The 19,751-nt window shown below is 44.2% G+C and overlaps 1 protein-coding gene across 1 annotated transcript in view; it reads left to right on the top strand.

Annotated features, from left to right (window-relative positions):
* The first annotated feature begins 1,380 nt into the window (after window positions 1-1,380).
* Window positions 1,381-19,751, top strand: part of LOC108035189 (uncharacterized) — a 34,439-nt gene continuing 16,068 nt past the window's right edge. The window contains exons 1-2 of the mRNA XM_017110679.3: window positions 1,381-1,485; window positions 1,984-4,120. Coding sequence (XP_016966168.1) covers window positions 1,987-4,120 — 2,134 coding nt within the window. The 5' untranslated portion in view covers window positions 1,381-1,485; window positions 1,984-1,986. The remainder of the gene's footprint in view (window positions 1,486-1,983; window positions 4,121-19,751) is intronic.

Here is a 19,751-nt window from a genome sequence, read left to right as displayed (position 1 = left end):
ACAATCTCAATAACCCCAAAGCATCAGTCTCACCGGCAGCAAACAAAAGTGGCTTAAATTTCATCGCAGCCCTGTCCATGTTGCTGTTGCGACCGTTCATGTTGCCACATTGTCGTGTAGCTCCGTTGCTGTCGGGGTCACGGGTCACACTCCACCCACACTTTGCCCACGGGGCTGGGGCGTCAGGCGATAAAGCAAAAAATGACACGTTTTTAATTTTATTTCACACCTACACAAGGACAGCGCCTGCCATGTAATCAAAACTGCAAGAGAGCAACATCATGAACAAAGCAACAACTGCTGCTGCTGTTGACAACAATGCTACTAGCAACTAGCAACTACAAACCGAACGTTGAAGGCGCTGGCCAGGGCCAGAGAAAAATTAGATTTATCACGAGTGGTTGCCGGAAAAATTGTCAACATTTATCAACATTTTTCAGCGGGGCACGCGGACGTGTTTGCTGGCCAAGCCAAGCCAAAAACGAACAAACATACAGAGGAACAATAAGAAAGTCTGGCCAAGACTAAGCCGGGCGCCAGTTCCTTCTGGCCTCCAAACTGGGCCAACACCTCTCGCGTGGGAGTTCGCCTCGCCTTTTGATTAATATCCAGTTGCAGGATGCAACAGCAGCAACATCATCGCGGAACTCAAGGCAACTGGCAACAGAAAGAGCAACAGTCGCCACAAGAAAGCCGGAAAAGATTCTGGTTGGCCCACTGATTGTGAAAAGTGGTCACGATGACAAAAATTCACCACTACTAGTTCCATTGGCGAAATGAAAACAAAGTTGCCCGCTTTTCAGCCAGTGTGTAGGTGCTACAGCAACTCTCTCTCGCTGCCAATCTCCAGTGAAAGCAGCCCGAAAAGAACTTTCCCAAAAAAAAAGAAAAGAGAAAAAAAGCAAAGTGGCAGAGCCTTGAATGCGGTTTATATTCTTTTGGCTGGTTTATTTGATTTGGCAGCCATGGAGCAGGAATAAGCTAGAGAATTGTGAGAAATTGCTGGGGATTTGTGTGTGGCAAATTGAGTTTCGAGCACTGATGTGATTGAAGCCGAAAACGCACAGCTGCCTCTAAAGTGAGCTGGCTAATAATTTCGGGCTAAATTAATTAAGGTAAACATGAAATATCTGGCAGATCAATTTCCCGCCTAATCCAGAACGATTTTTTTTCGGGTTGGTCCTCTTTCATTAGACTCAGAAACTCGGAGGCGAAACACAAACATTAGATGAAACCCTAGCAGCACGGCCACTACTCTTTTACCCCTGCCTGCACATAATCGCATTTTAAACTTTTTCAATAATAAAACTTTTCTAAACGGATTTCCCGCTGGACGCGTTGCGCTTTAATAATTTTTCCCGCCTTTTATCTTTTTCGTTCCAGGCAGCAGGCGGCTTTCAGCTGATGAGCAACAAAGGACAGAGTGCATCGGAGCCATTAATTTAAATTGGGTATTATGAGCGCACTAGCAACAGGGACAGAAAGGTTGGTAGTGCTTATAGAAAATATAAAGTGAGAGGAATATGAAGCTTTAGGTTTCCGGCTTAAGAGTATATTTACTTATTAATTGGTTTAACAGTTGTAGTTTTGGACTCACTAATTTACAAGAAATTTTTAGTATGTTAAGACAAGCATAGATATATTCTAGTATTTAAAATATACAAAACATAATAGTAGTAATAGATTTTATTTTGGTTAAATTTATAAATTTTCGAACTTATATGTAACTTATAAATATCCTGCATTTTTAAATTAAACTCATATTAATTTAAATACACATATAAAAAAGTTTAAATGTAAAAGAAAATAAATTTAGTATTTGCTCCATTGGATATTTTTATAGATACACATCTTAACATCTATAATATAAGTATCTCTAATAATTGATATTTGAATAAAGTTATATTACATTTATGCCCATATAATATATATTTATTTATAATATTTGCCTTCTAACACTTCTCTAAATACATTCCAATACAGCTCATGTACGACAAGTCCAAGAAATCGTGGAGTCAGCGGCTCAAGACGCTCGGCAGCGGTGACAGCGGGGACAAGAACGCTTCTCTAGCCGCCGTCAGCGGCATGCAGGCCATGCAGCAGTTGCAGCTGCACATGCAGCAGCAGCACCAGCAGCTGCAGCAGCAACACCAGCAGATGCAGCAGCAGCAACAGCAGCAGCAGCACTTGCAGCTCCATCATGAGAGGCACCACCAGATGGTGGCCGCCTACCAACTGCCACCGGTTCCCGCCGCCGAATTCCTGCCCAGCGCCCTCTCACGCTCGATGAAGTACGCGGAGCCCTGGATCTACGGAACGGTTCGTGGCATTCCCTCACGCCCATCCTACGGATACCATCCCCATGCGGCGGCCATTTTCGCCGCGGCGGAGGGAGTCCCGGGCACCACAGCTCTGGCCGTGGTGATCTGCTCCTGCGCCGAGTATCTGAATGGCACGAAACGTGACGTGAAGAAGGCCAGTGTGTGCAAGAAGTGCAAGGGGTCACGCCTGCCCCTGGCCACCATAGGCGCCACCAGCGGGGGCACAGTGCGTCTGCCGGCTGTCAGCGGTTCCGGGCACTCGCGACGACCCATGGCGGCCACCATGCGTGTGGTGAGTGCCACGAAGAAATCACGTCCCTCCATTCTGGATCCGCAGAAGGATCCCTACGACCTGATGCGACGGACGCGACTCCTGTCCCCGGAGCCCAGCGCCAAGGATGCGGATGGCAAGTCACGTAGTCGCAGCGAGGCGGGGGGCAATCAGCCCAGGGGACGCACTCGCACCAGGGCACCTCCTCCCCCAGCCCCTGCTCCCTCTAATCAGAAATCCCCAGGATTAGGGGCGCCGAGTCCAACAGCTGTTCCCGATCCCACAGACCTGTGGCTCATGGAGGACAACGAGTCCCTGCTGCAGAGCAGCGGCCTCCCCTCCTCCAGGGCCTCCAGCCGGCGCTCCATACTCCGCTGCCACGTCAATCCCTATGACCTGATCTCAAGCGAAAGTGGCAAGCTGCAGGGCAACCTGCGGCAGCCCCACGACCTCTTTGACGTGGCCGATGCCCAGCTGAACGATGACCAGCAGGAGCGGAAGAGGAGCACCTCGAAGTTCTACAGCCCCAATGTGGCCGCCATTGCGGGCCAGCGCATCAGCCTGGGCGATAAATCGGCTGATAACTCCGATCCAGGTGACAGTTATGAGCGAATTATTATAGTTTCTGGAGGAGAGTCCTCTTCTAATGGACCGCGACGGCCGCCGCGCAATAAAAAAGCGGATGAGGCGGCGGAAATGCCCACAGCAGCGGTTCCAAGTGTGCCTGCAGCACTGCCAATGGCCACGGTTAAGACCAAGGTGGACGGCCAAGCGGAAAGGGAACAGCCGGAGGAGAACAATGGTTCGACCTATACAGTGCTCACTGTGACGCCCACTTCGCCAGCCATCAAGTCCATACTGAAGCGCCCCTCCACACTGGAGTTGCCTGGAGTGGGCTCGACTCCCCTCCAGCCACTTCCTCCTCCGGTGGCCGAGAACTCTGGACTGGTGACGCCTGCGGGCAAGTCACAGTTCTATATACCGACGCCAACGGGAACGGCGGCCACGCCCACGCCCTCGGGTGCGCCCATGGCCACATCAACACCTACACCCACGAGTGGAGCCAGTGGTGCCAGTGGAGCCACCATTGCAATAGCAATCACGCCGGGTTCACGCAAAAAAGTGCAATTTATGGTCGAGGATAAAATCATAGCCACGACTGCCACGACAGCGGCGACAACTGATGACAGCGATGCCAGTGTGGCAGCAACGAGAACCAACTACGAGTACTACAATCGCAAGCGGAATGCAGCAGCAACAGCAGCAACATCGCCGGCGACAGCAGCAACATCTCCAGCAGCAACAGCAGCAACATCAGCGGATCAGCAGGAGGCAACGCTGTTTGACATTGATGATGAGCACAACTTTACAACTTCCGCCGAGGCAACTCCGCTGATGAAGCCGGATAGTTTGCATTATGAAGATGTTCTCCCGGGGCCCCAAATATTTGACAGCGCCTCGGAATTATTACTGCCAGCGGATGGGTCGCCGCACGTCACTGCGAGTCCTGTCAGCGTTTTACCCACTGGTGAGTACTCCGAAATCCGCCATAAAACAGTTGACTTTTAATTATGAGCTGCCAGTTCGGACTTTCGCAGGGCCAGCACTTTTTCAGCCAAGTTTCATTAGTTAACTCCGGTTGCAGCACAGGAAAAACACAGTTTTAAAGTTCTAAGACTGGGAAATCGTTGCTAAAATAAACCAAAAATTCTATATCAGAAATAGGATTTATTTATTTATTTTAAAAAGTCACGGTAAACTAGGTTTTTGAAGCTGTATACTAAATCAACTATAGGCTAAAAATTAAGCAAGCTCAAGCAAGCGATATGGGTCTTAATTTAAAATAAAATTAGATAGCAATGTGGAATTCCCTCAGCTTGTTATTCACGAGATAAACCAAAAATGATCATTAATAACTAATTTCTCTCTGTGCACTATAAACAAACGATGTGGCAGCTTGTTCCCAAGTGGAAAATGAGACTCCCCATGCGCTGTCTACTATTTTACTCCTATTTCAACTATCTGTCTGTCGCTTATGCACTCGCTCGCTGGACGACAAGGGGCACTGTTTGTTTCGAGTGAAAATGAAAACGCTGCCATTGTTTGCTAATTGCTCATCATCACGGCACGGTCTACGGAGTTTGCCACATTGCATATTACGTATACGCAAAGTTGGCGGCGACACTTATGCATTATACAAATTCCCTAACAAGCATGAAAACTGTTTTGGCCAGGGGTTGTGCGAGAGCCAATTGAAATGCCGCCAGTTGAATGGGAAAGTGGGGGTGACAGAGGGGGGAGAGACATGGGGTCACACCTGGTGCAAGTTCACGCAGGGGTTAACACCATAATCAAGCATCAGACGGAGCCGCAGTCAGACCCTTTGACACAGTCTCCCTGTCAACGGCACACGCTCTGCCACCCACCCACCGAGTCGCCCACTGGGTGGCCCCCCAACCGCCCGCCGAAGCACCCACAGCACGTAGCTGGGCGGCAAACAAAACGACAGTTACAACGGAAACGGAAACGACTAGCAGGCCAAGTCAACGTGACATTTGCACCCACAAATGGCAGCGACGCACGGCGATGTGCCAGCGAACTATTCAGATATCTACATATGTACTGTATATGCGTGCCAACGCCAGGTGCAGCAGGCGGTGGGGGCGTGGCGCACATGTTCGACTTCATTCAAAGCAAATTAACAGCCGGCACACCCTCAGGGGTTAAGCTGGAGGGGGCGGGGCATGGCTCCTCATAGTCAGACAAAAACTTTTCATTCAATTAAATTTTGGCTGGTGCAGAAACACTTGTGTCCATCAGGGAATCGAGTTGAGTTCGCTTGGGTTGAACTGAACCATTGTGAACTGAGTCGGGATCAGGATTCACTGGCCTACTTTGGCCAGCTGCGGAAAGTATTGCAAGTAGAGTTCAGTACCCATTAACCTTTGATATAAGCAATTTTACCCATTGCCAAGGTTATGTTAGGGAATTTATTTCAAACAAATATTAGGTTTTATACCAAAAAACTATTTTTAAATTTGACTTTTTAGGTAATCTTTAATATATTTAAATATTATAGGGTGAAAGGGTAGCAAGACCTTATGATACTTATATTAGATAATATAGAACATAATATTGCTATTAATGGTATTAAAATATTCATATATTATTCATATAAATCTTCATGCCTAGCAATACTACTTACAAGACCGGGGTCTTTTTCTCATGATCGCTTAATGTCCCCATTATTTCCAAAGCTCGTATATTTTCTGGATCCCCTGCCTCTTTGGAGCGCCAGATAAGAGTCTTTCTCGGCATCTGGGACATTCCAGCAATGCGGCCAGACAATGCCAAGGCATCGTGAATTTCGCAGGCACCTCATAAGAGCCCAAAGAAGCCGTCCCACCACAAAAGCGAAGACCTCGCTTATGGTCGAAGGAGTGGGCCTGGCCCAGGGCAGCGTCATAATGGTGACATGGTCGTGGCCATGGGAATGCCAATGGCGCCCACGTGTCTCCGCAAGACAATTACAAAGTTCCTCCTGCGCGGGCTGCAATTTGTTGCATTGTTCGCCGGGAGTTAAAGCACTTGGAAGTTGGCAAACTATTTTTGATTTGATTTTTGAAATTGGCTCGCTACGGGCGCTTAGCTGCCACCCACCCACCGTATTCCTACCATCAGGCGACCGCCTCCCGAGATGATTTATGGCGCACGTGTTGCATTCACCGGGAAATCAAAAAAAAAATCGGGGAAAAAGAGGAACGAGAGTGGGTCGCCAGACAGGCCGAATCGCAGTGAAAGGCATTAAAGTGATAGAGTCTGGCCGCTCGACGGTGAAATTTGCATTTCTAATGCCCCGACGCCAACGCGGACAACTTTGAGTCATGACCATGGCCTGAACTCGCAGGATTATTAATATTTCATATTTGTCTGGCACGGGCGAAAAGTGCGCCATTGTTGTCCGACTTCCGAATGGAATTTGAACGAGAATTGAAATATTTTAAGTGGTTTAGAGAAAAGTTTTGGTCTTCCCCTTAAACCATGGCCTGACGCCACACTTTCTGGTACTTTTCTACTATAATTAAATAAAGTAAATGTAAAATGCAAATATTTTGATTCTCTAGAATTGATTGATAATCTGATTCAATCAACATTTTTTGCTAACCCATAAAAACTTCAATTTTAATTACCAAAGTAAGCCCTTGTTTAAGGATAATTAATTTGCGGCCACTCATTAAAGATTGCATTCCATGCCTGTTTAGATGCAGGATGCCAACTTGTGAATAATGCAATTAAACTGCCTTGATAAAGGGCCGAAAGTAGCACTTAATTGGGCAAATCATAAAATTATTTGGACCGAGCTGGGTGGAAAAGCATTTCCAATTAACACGCTGCCGGCAGCTGGCTTTCAAAGGAGTATCTGCCAGGTGTCTACCTGGATATTAAGTCATTAGCATTTCTGCAATTGCCACTGCCTCCCTTTTTTGCCATTCAGGCGGATTTTCACTCTGCTTTCCTGCTCATTGCAATTTGCTTCACTAATGTTTCTGCTCTGCTTTCAAACGTTGCTCCATTCATTTAATGGCGCCTGCCTTAAATTTCGCTTTTCAACACTGCCCATCTCTTTTTCTGGCTCTTAAATGAAGTGTGAAGGGGAAATGTGTTTGCAAATGAGATTTTTAAATATGGCCAGCAATTGTAGCTCTGAATGCCAATAGCAACAGCAGTGGCAACATCTAGAGCAGCAACATTGTTACATTTTGCATTTTATATTGCCAAGCTCAGCGGAAGTTGAGCCTCATGTCTTCATGTACTTTGCATATTTACACTAATAGAAATTGTGGCAGGCAATTGAAAACAGCGTTGTTGCTGCTGTGCTGTTGCTGCTGCTGTTGCTAGTGTTGCTGCTGTTGCTGCTGCTGCTGCTGTTTTATGGGTGGCCATAAAAAGTGTCGCAGGCGGTGGCTGAGGGCGGGGGGCGAGGGGCGTGGCCAGGGGCAGTTTTATGGCAATTCCTCTCCTTGAGCTGCTGCTGCGGCTGTTTTATTGTTGCGACAACCCTGCAACATCACTGGTGTGTCCAGACTTTGGCCATTCCTCAAACTTAATATATCCTGTTTCCTGATTTTCATGACGTCCCTATAAGTGCCCAACAAGCCCTTGTCCAGCTCTGGTCGCATTTTCTCGGTTTTCCCCGGGCTTCCCCCCAGTTTTCCTCAACCCCACCTCTAACCCTGTGTGCCATTTTCTGCACTTAAGTGCAATTCTATGCAAGAATGTGCCGACATGCATATTTGTGCTAAAGCCATTTCCCAGCTCTCCTGGCTGGCCCACCCCCTGCGCCTCGAGTTTTTCCCAGTTTTCCGAAGCTTTTCCTACCCCCTCAGCTGCCATAAAATGTTCGTTTTGCCAGCTAATGCATACAAATGCCTGATGCGCTTTTTGCATTACAACAAGAACAGCAAAATAAGTGAATGAAAAAAGGAAAGAAAGGCGAAAGACAGCTAAACAACAAACAGAATGGTAAATTTCCATGTGTGCGACTGGGGACGTTCACTTTTAAGTGGGCATTCGAGAAAACCCCATTGAATCTTGACCAAAAACAATGAGGAAAAGTCTCGCAGCCGTCTAAAAAGTTGGAAAATATGAAAGAAAAGTGAGGAGAGGCACTGGCAAGCTTTAAAAAAAGGCACAGAGAAAACTTCGTGAACTTTTAATTCATGACTTAAATTCCCCTAAGTTTGTAAAAATTTATTTGAGAGTTGAGATCTTTTTTTATGAGAACAAAAATTAAAATATAAGTTTCCACTTTTAAGGGATTCCAAATCTTTAATAATTTCAATGGTAATTATTTATGAAGCACTTAACATTGTGTGTTTTCCCAAAGCTCCAATAAACTTAAATTAACTTTATAGAACCCCACTTTTCCCAAAGTTTGGCTAGCAAATCCGTTTTTGATTTGGCCAACTTAAATAGGAAACTAGCCAATCCTTACCCCAGGAAAAGTTTTCCTGCTCTCGTACAAGATCTGGCCATTTGAAGCCATTGTTCTAGCAGAACTTCCTGTTTCTATTTCTATTTTCGATACTTCTAATGCTGATGTTGTGTCTGTCATTGATTTAGTTGCTAAATAAATTAAATTCCAGCACGTGGGTGGCTTTTTTGGCCATAAAGTTTTTGGGAGTCGGACAGAAGAAGACAAATGAACTGTCGCTTGGGGTGAAATATAGAGTGGCACTGTCAATTTCGCGCAGTGCAGGTGAGGCAAGGAAAATCCATAAGGGACAGGAAAATATTTGACATAATAATAAAAGTGCATGATGCGTGCTGCCTATGGGCATTGGTCAATGGCCAAGGGTCTGTTGCAATTTTGCGATTACCAATGGACCTTTCTTGATTTTCCTGGATGATGATGTTCCTTGGCCTTCTCCAGTTTTGTGGGCATGCAAAAGTTGCCTTTTGTTTTGGGGTTTTAAGCAAAATGTAGTTTCCTAGCTGCTCTCTTGAGAATCTTGGCCACTGCAATTCGAAACCGCAACGTTACGGCGTGTTCTCATCGATGGCAAAACACGAAAGGCCACTTCGAGTGAAGAAGAGCGAAAGAGAGGGGTGTACGGAAAGTGAAAGAGACAGCATGATTGTTGTAATGAAACGTATCGAAAGAAATCAAAGCATGCGGCACGTGAGCAGCTGGACATGCTCATCTCGATGTGGCAAAGCCCCTTACTACAGAAAACTGACAGAAAATATTATAAAATAATAAAAAATACTTTAAAATTAATTGGAGCAAAATGACTTCTAATATTGTTACTTAAAAAAATGATTCAACCTACATTATATCTATTTAAATTAATTCATAACTTTTTTTGGGAATTATTATTAGTAAAGTTCAGGTTTTGCAGGTGTATAGTTATAGTATTATTAGTACTATAAATACATGTTTTTATCAAGAAAATTAACATTTTTTTATAAGCATTTGAATATATTTTTAGACCTGTGTGTCTGCTACTCCATCCTTCAGTTGAAATTATAAAATACTCAGTTGAAGTGTATGAATTGCTTGCATATTACTTGCATTTCTTTCCGCTCTGCTTCAACTTTTCCCCCTCGTTGCGGTTTGTTTTTCCTTTTGATTGGCCGCATCCCCAGCTACGTGTTGGGGTCACAGGAAGCGACCCGAGGAATTATTGTGAGAAAATTGTTGACCAGGCGGCAGACAGCAGCAGCTTGCCGGCGGCCAACGACAAACTTTCCGCAGAGAAGTGCAAAGTTGTAGGTGCAAATAGTTTTTGTAGTTTAATTTGCCAATCAAAAGTTGAAATTAGCGAATTACGACTGTCAATCGATTGCAAGCGCTTCAAGTGTGATTTTCCAGCTGTCATTGGGCGGCAGAAAATTATGTATTGATATCGAATTTCCCTCCATTGAAGTTTCCTTCCCTGGAAATGTAAAATTTGGCCAGCAGATTTCCTTGCCATAACTATTATCAGGAAAGAGCAAATTGCATTAGGAAACTGTCACTCAGCCGGCCCTGCATTCAATCGAAGGAACTGCCAGTCAATCGATCAGGCTCGAACAACTCACTCGCATTTCGTTTAAACAATTTGCCAAAAACATCGATGGCTACAAGTTCTGTGCCATTCACAGCTTTTGGCAACTTCTGCTGGCGACGACATCCGTCAGTCAGGCAGTCAGTCAGTCAGTCAGTCATCCACTCAGTCAGTTAGTCATTCAAGCAATCAGTTAGCTGGCCTAAATGTTGACACTTTCATTTTTCGGGGCACATGCTGTTGCTGCAGAACTGCAGCTGCGACAAATATTTATTCATATTCATGGGAGCAAACACAATTTTTGTTTATTTATCGCGCCTGCCCCCTGGCAGGGGGACGGGGTGGCGTGGCAGCTCCTTTTGCGACACTTTTCGCACTGCGGCAACCTCTTGCCGAATAAAATCAACTGACAACAACACGCAATTTATGGCATTTATGTAAAAAGCGAGCAAACAAGTGCTGCAATTTTTGTGCTGCATGCAAAGCGGCCTTCGTGGGTGGCTGTCAACATGTTGGGCAAATTTGGTGGGTGGCCGCGTGGGTGGCACATTTTTACCCGGCGCTTCTGCGCTTGGCATTGTGCTGAAAAATCAATTAACTACACTTTGAAATGTTACGTGAGCAGCGGAGACCCCCGTTCGAACCTCTGCAATCGCCTCACCTTTGTGGCGTTATAAACTGTTGCACCTGTATTTTATATGCGTTTTATATATTTTTGCAACTAATATTGAAATTCCGGGAGCGTTCGGGCAAATAGAAGAAAAAACCTGACGCAGCTGCAAGGTAAATATTTAGTGAATCGGCTCAGTCAACAGTCGGGGGGCTTATACCCACCATTTGGCAGGGGGCTACCTTTTTTTGAACCCAAATAGCCATGACGCCGACAAGTGCACTTGACAGCGCACTCCGGGGGGCGGAAAGGGACGGAGTGGGGGCGTGGCATCAGTAAATATTACGTAGGGCACGCAACAGGGGCGGCGGCCAAAGGGGGTCATGCAACAAAAAAAAGTTGGTACTGCTGCGCTTATAAAAATGCAACTAGTTCCTGGCATAAAAGCCCATGAGCTGGATGACTGCGGATGTGGATTCAAAAGCGGATGCGGATTTTCCACTCACACGCACACAGACACACGCGTGGGGAACCACAAAATCCTGCTTCGAGGGGTTCCCCTTTTTCCACCATTTTCATTTTTTTTTGGCGTGCAAACAAGCGCAAAAGTTATGAAAACAAGGATAAAGAAGTGCAGGGCCAGAGACAACGAAGAAAATGAATTTTCATTTTCCCGCATAGACACAGAAATAGGCAACAGAAGCCTCAACCCAAATCGGCAAAGGAAAAACTGGGAAAAAGTAAAATAGAAAGCCACAGAAGCAGCTACAGAGATCGACTTAACATCGACAGATTCAGTTGCAGATGCAGAATGCGGAAAAGTTGGTCAGAATAAGAGAACCGGGTGGGAATGTAAACGGCATTTCGTTCCAGTTCAAATCAAATCAATTTCTTTGACAGTCTGCATTGTGCCTCAATCAGAGCAGCTGAATGTCAACTATTGGCAATTGTAGGTGGAAATATGTCATGCCAAAGGTTCTGATGAAAAATCGATTGCTAACTAGGAGGTAGTTAATAATAGGACTTTCTTTTGTAATTGAAATTTAAATTCACAACAGAAAATTCTAAAGGATTTTAACTAACTAGTGCTACAAGCTTTGGTTTACATATACCAATATATTTAATGTTTTTTTTATTATATAAATCTTTAAAGAATTCCAATAATATTTTCTGTATTTAAACCCTTTCATATTTTTGCTACTTTTCTTTCGAAGCTAATTTTTTCCGAGAAAAACTCTTCTAAACTTAGCTGACGAAGAAGCACGCTTTCCACCTTTCACCCAGACTTTCCCTTTTCCTGCTCAAGATTTGTCCCATTTCCATTCACTTGGCTCATGTTTGCCTGTTAAGCTAGTTTTCCCGACTGCGTCCCGTGTGTGGTTGTGTGTATATTTTCGTGTTTGCCAACTTAACAACGGCTACAAACAGCAGAAGAGCCGCCAGCAGCGACAACAGAACAGAATCCAAATCAGAATCAGCGGAAAGGGAAGCTCTGCAAACAAACTGGGGAACAGGAAAAAGAAAACACCCGCGTTACGGATAAAACAAAAATTATTTGCATTTCACCTGCATGTTGGCACCTGATTGCGGGCGGGCTCTAACTACCCCACAAAGCATTTTCCAACAAGCCAGCTAAACAACAAAATCACACGCTTTCACTGCTTTCACAGAGAAACAAATGTTTTTAGCAAACAAAAAAAATACTAAAAAATTCTCAAACTGTTTTCTATATTTTAAACATACATTTTAATGTGCATACCATGCGAATCCTATAATTAATTCGCTACTTACTGGAAAAGAAACATATTTACAATGCATATTTTAAGGAAGTATATAATTTAAATAATAAATATTTGGCTAGATATTTTTTTCCTAAAGCACATCTTTACCATTGCCAGCCTTATTTGGTTGCTGCCTTTCCCCGGAGTCAAAAATAAATGTAAAGTAAAAAAAGGAGGATGCTAGCAACATTTGTGTAGGTGTTTAGCACACACGTGCTCGGGGGAAGTGCTGGTGCTGAAATGAGGGGGATCGCTTGCTCCTGTCTCTTCGGAGGCACATCCTCTTCAGTTGCAGCGACAGGCAGCACGTGCATGTCCTGCCACAGGAGCAACACCCAAGCCACCTTTCACCCGCTTCATCACCCACGCTGGGGTGTCATGTAGCCGAGCCTGAAATGTCAACAGTTTACTTTGAGCCCATTTGGCGCACGCGGGGTTTAAATGGGTTTTTGCTGCAGCTGCCTTTGACCCCGGCTACGCCCCCTCTCCCAAGCTCCCCACACGCCCTTTGAATATGACGAAAATTGCAAAAAAAAAACTATGTGTCGTCGGCAACATCAAGCGAAAGTCACTTTGATTCGGCCACAAAGGGCCACCGAAGTGAAGAAAAGCCAGGAGACTCGAAAAATATTAATCGCGTGCGCGCTTATCTGATTTGTGGCTCCACCTGGCGGGCGGACGTTTACTTAAAAGTTGATGAAGTGGCAGAAAGCTTCCGCGACACTTGACACCGACTTCCGTCCTCCACGAATTTCAATTCAATGCGCTTCGAGTTGCGACGCCACTCAAATCGCACATACGCCACGTGGGCCGGGAGTCCTGGACGTGAAATAAGTAGAAATGGGTATGGGAATACGTCCTCCGCCTCGCTCGTTGGCCAAGACATAAATAAGGCACAAATACGCAGGACGTTAAAATATATGGCACACAAAACGTGGCGGAAGTGCCAGCAAAACAAACCTGGAAATGAAAATATAAGTGGAAGAAGTCTGAACGAGCAGAACGAAGTCAAGATGCCCTGGGAAAGCAATGGTATTTGGGTTAGAAGCTAGGAAATAGCAGAGGAAGAGCTGGAGTTGGTATTACAGTTCCTAATTTTTTTTTTTTTTTTTTTTTTTTTTTTTTTTTTTTAATTAACATCTTTATTTAATATAATCCAGGAACAGATCTAATTAAAGCCTTTAACCTAAATGTTTTCTTAAGTAAATAATCTCTTAATTATAAATTATAATTAGTTTTCAACTTGGTATATAGGAGTAGATCAAATTACGACTAGTTTCAAGTAAATAATATATTCATATTAGTCTCTTAGGAGCAGCCCAAAATGTCTTCTTTTGAGCCTGCGAATTGGGATAGCCCCCTGTAATCTCCGGGCTAGACGATTACGGTGGGCAGTTAGACGGTCGTTGTACCTGCTTGAGAAGAACGATATTTGGTCTTCAACAAGACTCAGGTTTAGGTCATTGTGAAGCGTTTGGCCGCTAACGAACCACTCACAGCCAGTGATTTGTCTTAATGTTTTGTTCTGGACGGTTTGGAAACGTTTTCGGTGGGACGCAGCCGCCACTCCCCAAATTTGGATTCCATATCTCCAAGTTGGTGCGATGATTTGTTGATAAATGTGCCGCTTGCATCTTAGAGATAGTTTGCTTTTCTTGTTTAGCATCCAGAATAATTGGTTCCGCTTTAGGTTGCACATTTTGACGACTCTGGCAATATGTTCTCGGAAGGTTAGGCGTTTGTCCAGTGTGAGGCCTAGGTATTTCGCCTTAGTCGCTTGCTCTATGTCCACATTATTAATGTGGACCACCGGAGTTGTTTTTCGGCGTAACGTAAAGCAAACGTTTAACAGTTCCTAATACTTTTTATTTTCAAAATAACTCTATAGGTGTCCAAAAGTATGCAACCAAAATTGAATCTTTTTTTATTATAGCATACTTTTAGGCACAAATATTAGGTATTCCTAATCACTTATCTTTTTTTTCATTACAATCAAATGTAATGGGCCATCAAAGATTCCCATTTCTCCTGTAGGGTAAACAAAACAAAATGTTGTCCACTTGAGGAAGGCAGCCAGGTAACGCAATCGCAGGCCAAAGGAGTCCCGCATCCCTTCGCCCCGGTTCCCTTTGCCATTACGCACGTGATTCATATGCAGAGCTCCTTATAAAGTGTCCTTTCGCTGGCTTTCTCCTCCGTTTTGTGTGTGTGGTTGTGATAGGTGTGCAGGAGCCCTGTCACAATAAATTTAGTAAAAGTGACAAATATTTTATGCTTAAGAATAATTGATGAAGTGGCTACAAAGCGGCGGCGCTTTCAGGAGCACCGAGACACGGTCACGTCGAAGCAAGTTGGCCAGGTTGTTGAAATGGTTTTGGGGGGTGGGTATAAAGGAGCCGACAAATAATAAAGCGCTAAATCATAGCCACGCTTAGTACTTTCAACTGCCACCCCAAAAAAATGGGGAGGCAGCAAAAACTTGGCCAGGAGAATGGCTGTCACTTAGCTCATATGTTCCTGCGTAGGCCAAAACGAATGTGTGCGCGGCAAATAAAAGCAGGCAGCGCCGGATATTACGACATATTGCCCAGTACACACAGAAATTGCGCCAAGGATTATGGCACTACATTACAGGACCCGCAGTCCAGGACCTCAGCCCCTGGAACCCAACCCCGCTCATGCCGTGCATATGAATGATGGGCATCATTTAATCATTGTCTATGACTCCAACACCTCGGCTCCCAGGATCCCCGAACTCCTGCGATTGTGTGTGTTTTGTTTGCCCCTCCAGTTTGTTTGTTTGTGTGCTGCGCCTGACATGTCCTCAGGTCTGTTTGTCCTGGAATTTAACGCAGAATAGTGGAATAGGAGCTGCATTTGGCTTTAAGTTATGTACTTGGTAACAAGTATACCAAGAAGAGCAGTGTGGCCCTTAGATACACACAATGATGACAAGAGGTCGCAATAATCCGGGAAATCAATAGATTTTTATGTTATGGAAAAGACACCATAGAAACTATACTTTTACATCTGATACTTTTCAGAGTTTTATGTTTTCTCTAAAAGTTTCAAAGACAGTCCAGTTCAACTGCTTAAAGAAAACAGTTTTGTCTCTTCCACCCCCGCAAAATTTCAATTTCCAGCATATGCAGATTAGCATCCATTTACTTGGCTACATTTTTGCGCCCCTTTAACAAACAATTATTTGCCATGAATAAATTAGCAGGACTTTGCCACCCCCAGGCCTCCTACGCTCCACTGATGCTGATCAATTTAAAAGAAGTAATAACATTTAAAATTCAAATGCAAACACACAGAGCGGGCGAGCAAATGGGGGAGGCAGCAAAAAATTAAGCTAATAAAAGTGGGCGTGGTCGTAGGCCAAAACCTTGAGACACCGCACATATGCAGAGGAGCAGGGAGTCTGGGCGGGAATCTGGGGGGCAATAAGGAGCAGCGGCAGAGGAGTAACCGCGTTGTCTGGCTGTGCCGGCACTTAGATGCCCATTACGCCTGTGGGCCATAGACAGCGACAACGACAACGACAAGTTGGCAGGGGGCTTAGGGGAAAATGGGGGCACCAAGGAGCTGGAAGGCCGGTGGCAGGGCAAAACAAAAAGCGCCTTCAGCACATCTATGGTATATGCGAAATTAATTGTCTGTTTGTTGCCAACAAATTTGAATTTAAACCGCATGCAGGGCACTCCAGCAGCAACGAGAAGAGATGCACAGTCAAAAATACATTTATTTTATTCATTTGTCGTTTATTTTTACTTATATTTAGATATGTGGTATTTGCCTTTTATGCAAAACTTCGCAATAAGGACTTTTTTATATTCCAACTAGTTAAAAAGCAGTAAGAAAAGTATTTAAGTAGTTTAAAATATATAAATTTTTCTAATCATCTGTTTTATCTTATTGCTTTTCAAAAATGTTTTTCAGAAACCAGAAATCACAGAAATCAATAAAGTTTTAAAATAAATTTAAACCATGTCTAAAAGTATGCTATAAAAGGAGGTTCAAAATATATACTTGCCTACTTTTAGACAGCTTTATATGTAGTTTTCAAATCCTACTGATTTCTGTAACCGTAATCGTCTAGCCCGGAGATTACAGGGGGCTATCCCAATTCGCAGGCTCAAAAGAAGACATTTTGGGCTGCTCCTAAGAGACTAATATGAATATATTATTTACTTGAAACTAGTCGTAATTTGATCTACTCCTATATACCAAGTTGAAAACTAATTATAATTTATAATTAAGAGATTATTTACTTAAGAAAACATTTAGGTTAAAGGCTTTAATTAGATCTGTTCCTGGATTATATTAAATAAAGATGTTAATTAAAAAAAAAACAAAAAAAAAAAAAAAAAAAACTGATTTCTGTAGGTTAGGTTGCTTAAATCTAATTTTTAAATTTGTGTTAGCAAGCCGCTAAATCAAACACTTTTCCCAGTGCAAAAATAGCTGAAATGTGTGAAATTTAAGCGGCAGCCAAGCGGGGAAACGTCGCACGCTCCATTCCCGCATTGCATCTCGGCCGAATCCCACGAATCCTGCTCCTGTTCCAGCTGGCAGTTCCTGTTTCTGGTTGCTGGTCCTTTGCTCCTTTGCTCCTCGCAATGGACACGGCTCCTTGTTGTTGGCGTGTGGGTGCGTTGTTTGCTTACGAAACAAGTTGGAGTTGTTGGGCTTAAGTTGCTAGTAGCTGTTGTGGCTGTCGCTGTTGCTTCGTTTCACAGTTGGCCCTGCGGTTTGCTGGCTGCGCCGAAAAGTTGGAGCCTCTGCGAAAAGAAACTTTCCCACGCAATGCCCCGGCAATTGTCTGGCCCTGGGTCCCTTTATCCTGCGGGAGGGAGAAAGTGTAGGGACACACTCACACAAAATCGTGGGACACCCTCACACGGAGGGAGCAAATTAATTGCTGCTGTTTTCGGCGCTTATTTGTCTTTGAAATTTGTTTCTTGCCAGCAAACTGGACCCCCAGAATGTCCTGCTCTAGCTGCTCTATCCCGCCCCATAGTCCTTGGCTTTCCTTTTCCCCTGGGTTTTTGTTGAGTGTTTGCCCACCGCCTCCTTCCTATTTGCCATTTAAATTTAATTTGCATTACTTAAAGAATTTAAAAAGGCGAAAATTCCTCATGCGTAATGCGACAAGGACTCCCTGTGTTTTCCTCCTCGCTTTCGGTTTCTTTTTGAGCAGCTTTTCTGCTTGAACATTTTTATTTACTTGCGCCCTGTTTATTTTCGGCAAGTTTTTACAGCCATCCCAGCGAATGTTTAATGTATAGTTTAACTTTTTATGGTTTACCATATCTTAAGTTGTTGAAATTGCTGACCCTCTCTCTCTCTCTCTCTCTTCGGACACAATAAAAATAACTTAGTTGAGCCAAGATTGCGCATACGCACCATTGACCAGCGCTGCACAAGGAAACCCTCTGTCGGGGCACTAAATTGCATATTACCGCAAAATCAATTTACATTCCTAAACTGATTTTCTGAGCTCTGCCACGCGACCCTCTGGGCGCGGTGGGAAAAAGATTAAATTAAAATTATGCTTCTGGCTCGCCGCCCTCCAATTAGAAGGGCAACGCGACACTTGGCTTCCCCTTCTCCCCCAACAACCATCCAGATCTCATATGGGAATTGCTTTCTGCTCTGCCAATTAACCCCTTCTGCCGCCCCGCAAAAGTTACGTTAAGTAAAAAGTTCTAAAGTTTTATGGATTCAAAGCGGTTGCACTTCATGTATCCGCACTCAAGGAATTTAATTTGCAAGTCGTTTTCGTGCTTGATGATTTGGAGAAATTAAATAAGGACTTTGCGGCAAGTTCGTGTCTAAATAATCTAGTTGTTCTTTGGTAAATATACTTTCGTCGCATGATTATTGTGTGCAAAGTTTTTACAACCTATCAGCAAATATTTGATGACTGTGGGAGTAACTTCAAAACAGTAGTCTTGTACTTAAATAATGGGAAAGTTGTTGGTTTTATGTGATTAGATAACTTGAAGATACGAATATTGTAAAAACTGGTAGAAATCATACAGCACCAGTAAATATATTTTTTTCAAAGAATATTTGCCATAAAATCAAAAATCAATGTGTATTTTGAGTATAAAGCATTGAAAATGTATAAAAATGTCACAAAAAATCTTTTAAGCTATTTAGTGGATTACAATAATTCTTATCCCCGATTTATGTGAATCACGTGGTCCAAGGAATTGATTATGGGTTGCAAGTGGCTTGAAAGTGATTTCTATGCCACCCCAAATAAGCGGATTTTTCCGCCGCGCGGCCACAATGGGTTAAGCGGACTGCTGGCCATTTGTGCTGGCCAAGCGGCGACCCAGGCACGTAGACAGGTGCTTGGCGTGGGGCACATGGCTCATATCCTGGCCGCGATTTCACTTTCGCTCCGTGTGCGTTCCTCGTCCTGGTGTCCCGGCATTCTGGCACTCCGGCATTCCGGCGTCCTTGCCGCTCTCACGTCGTCGGGGCCATTTAAGCCTTAAGCAGGCCACTTAGTGGCGCGGACATAAATCTGTGCACCAAATCCGAGCAATTAAATGCATCGTAATTTAGCCCGGTCTGGGCTCGTGGGCTCCTCGCCCCGAAGCCGCTTCGCTGTGCAATTAAGTAGAAGTACGCAGACCGATTTCCCAGCCACGCCCGCTGCTCACACGCGTGTAATAATCTGTGCCGTGAGCCCTTGCCATTTTGTTTCGCATTGCCACGCTCCGCAATGCCTTATTAATTGACGCGAATTTATGTATTTGCCACGCGTTATTGCTGCCCCTCGAGGAGAACAAATTAAAAAATATAAACAAACGTGTTTCGTGGGGCTGGAAAAACCACCAGCCACATAAAGCACACAAAGCGTATCGCTTGAGGAACGGGCCCCAGATCCTTTGGCCATGAGATGAGGCGGAGACAAACAACAAACACATTTTTATGGCACTTGGCAATTAGAGCAGGCAACAGGAAGTGGGCGGGGACTGCCACCCCGGGGCGTTCTGTAATAATTTGTGGCTTTTTATTTGTGCTTTGATATCCAGGCCAGCATCAACGAGCTTTAATACTCCAAAGAAAACGGAAATCATAATGGCGGAAACTAATAAAAGGAAAATATTTTAATGGTCCTTGTAACGGGATAAAAACGTAAGATCTTCTTTAAAGGTACAAGCTCTTAGGCATATAATTTCGAGTAAAAATATTATA

Source organism: Drosophila biarmipes, chromosome 3L (assembly GCF_025231255.1).
Source record: "Drosophila biarmipes strain raj3 chromosome 3L, RU_DBia_V1.1, whole genome shotgun sequence".
Lineage (NCBI taxonomy): Eukaryota > Metazoa > Arthropoda > Insecta > Diptera > Drosophilidae > Drosophila > Drosophila biarmipes.
This window is presented reverse-complemented; position numbering and strand designations above follow the sequence as displayed.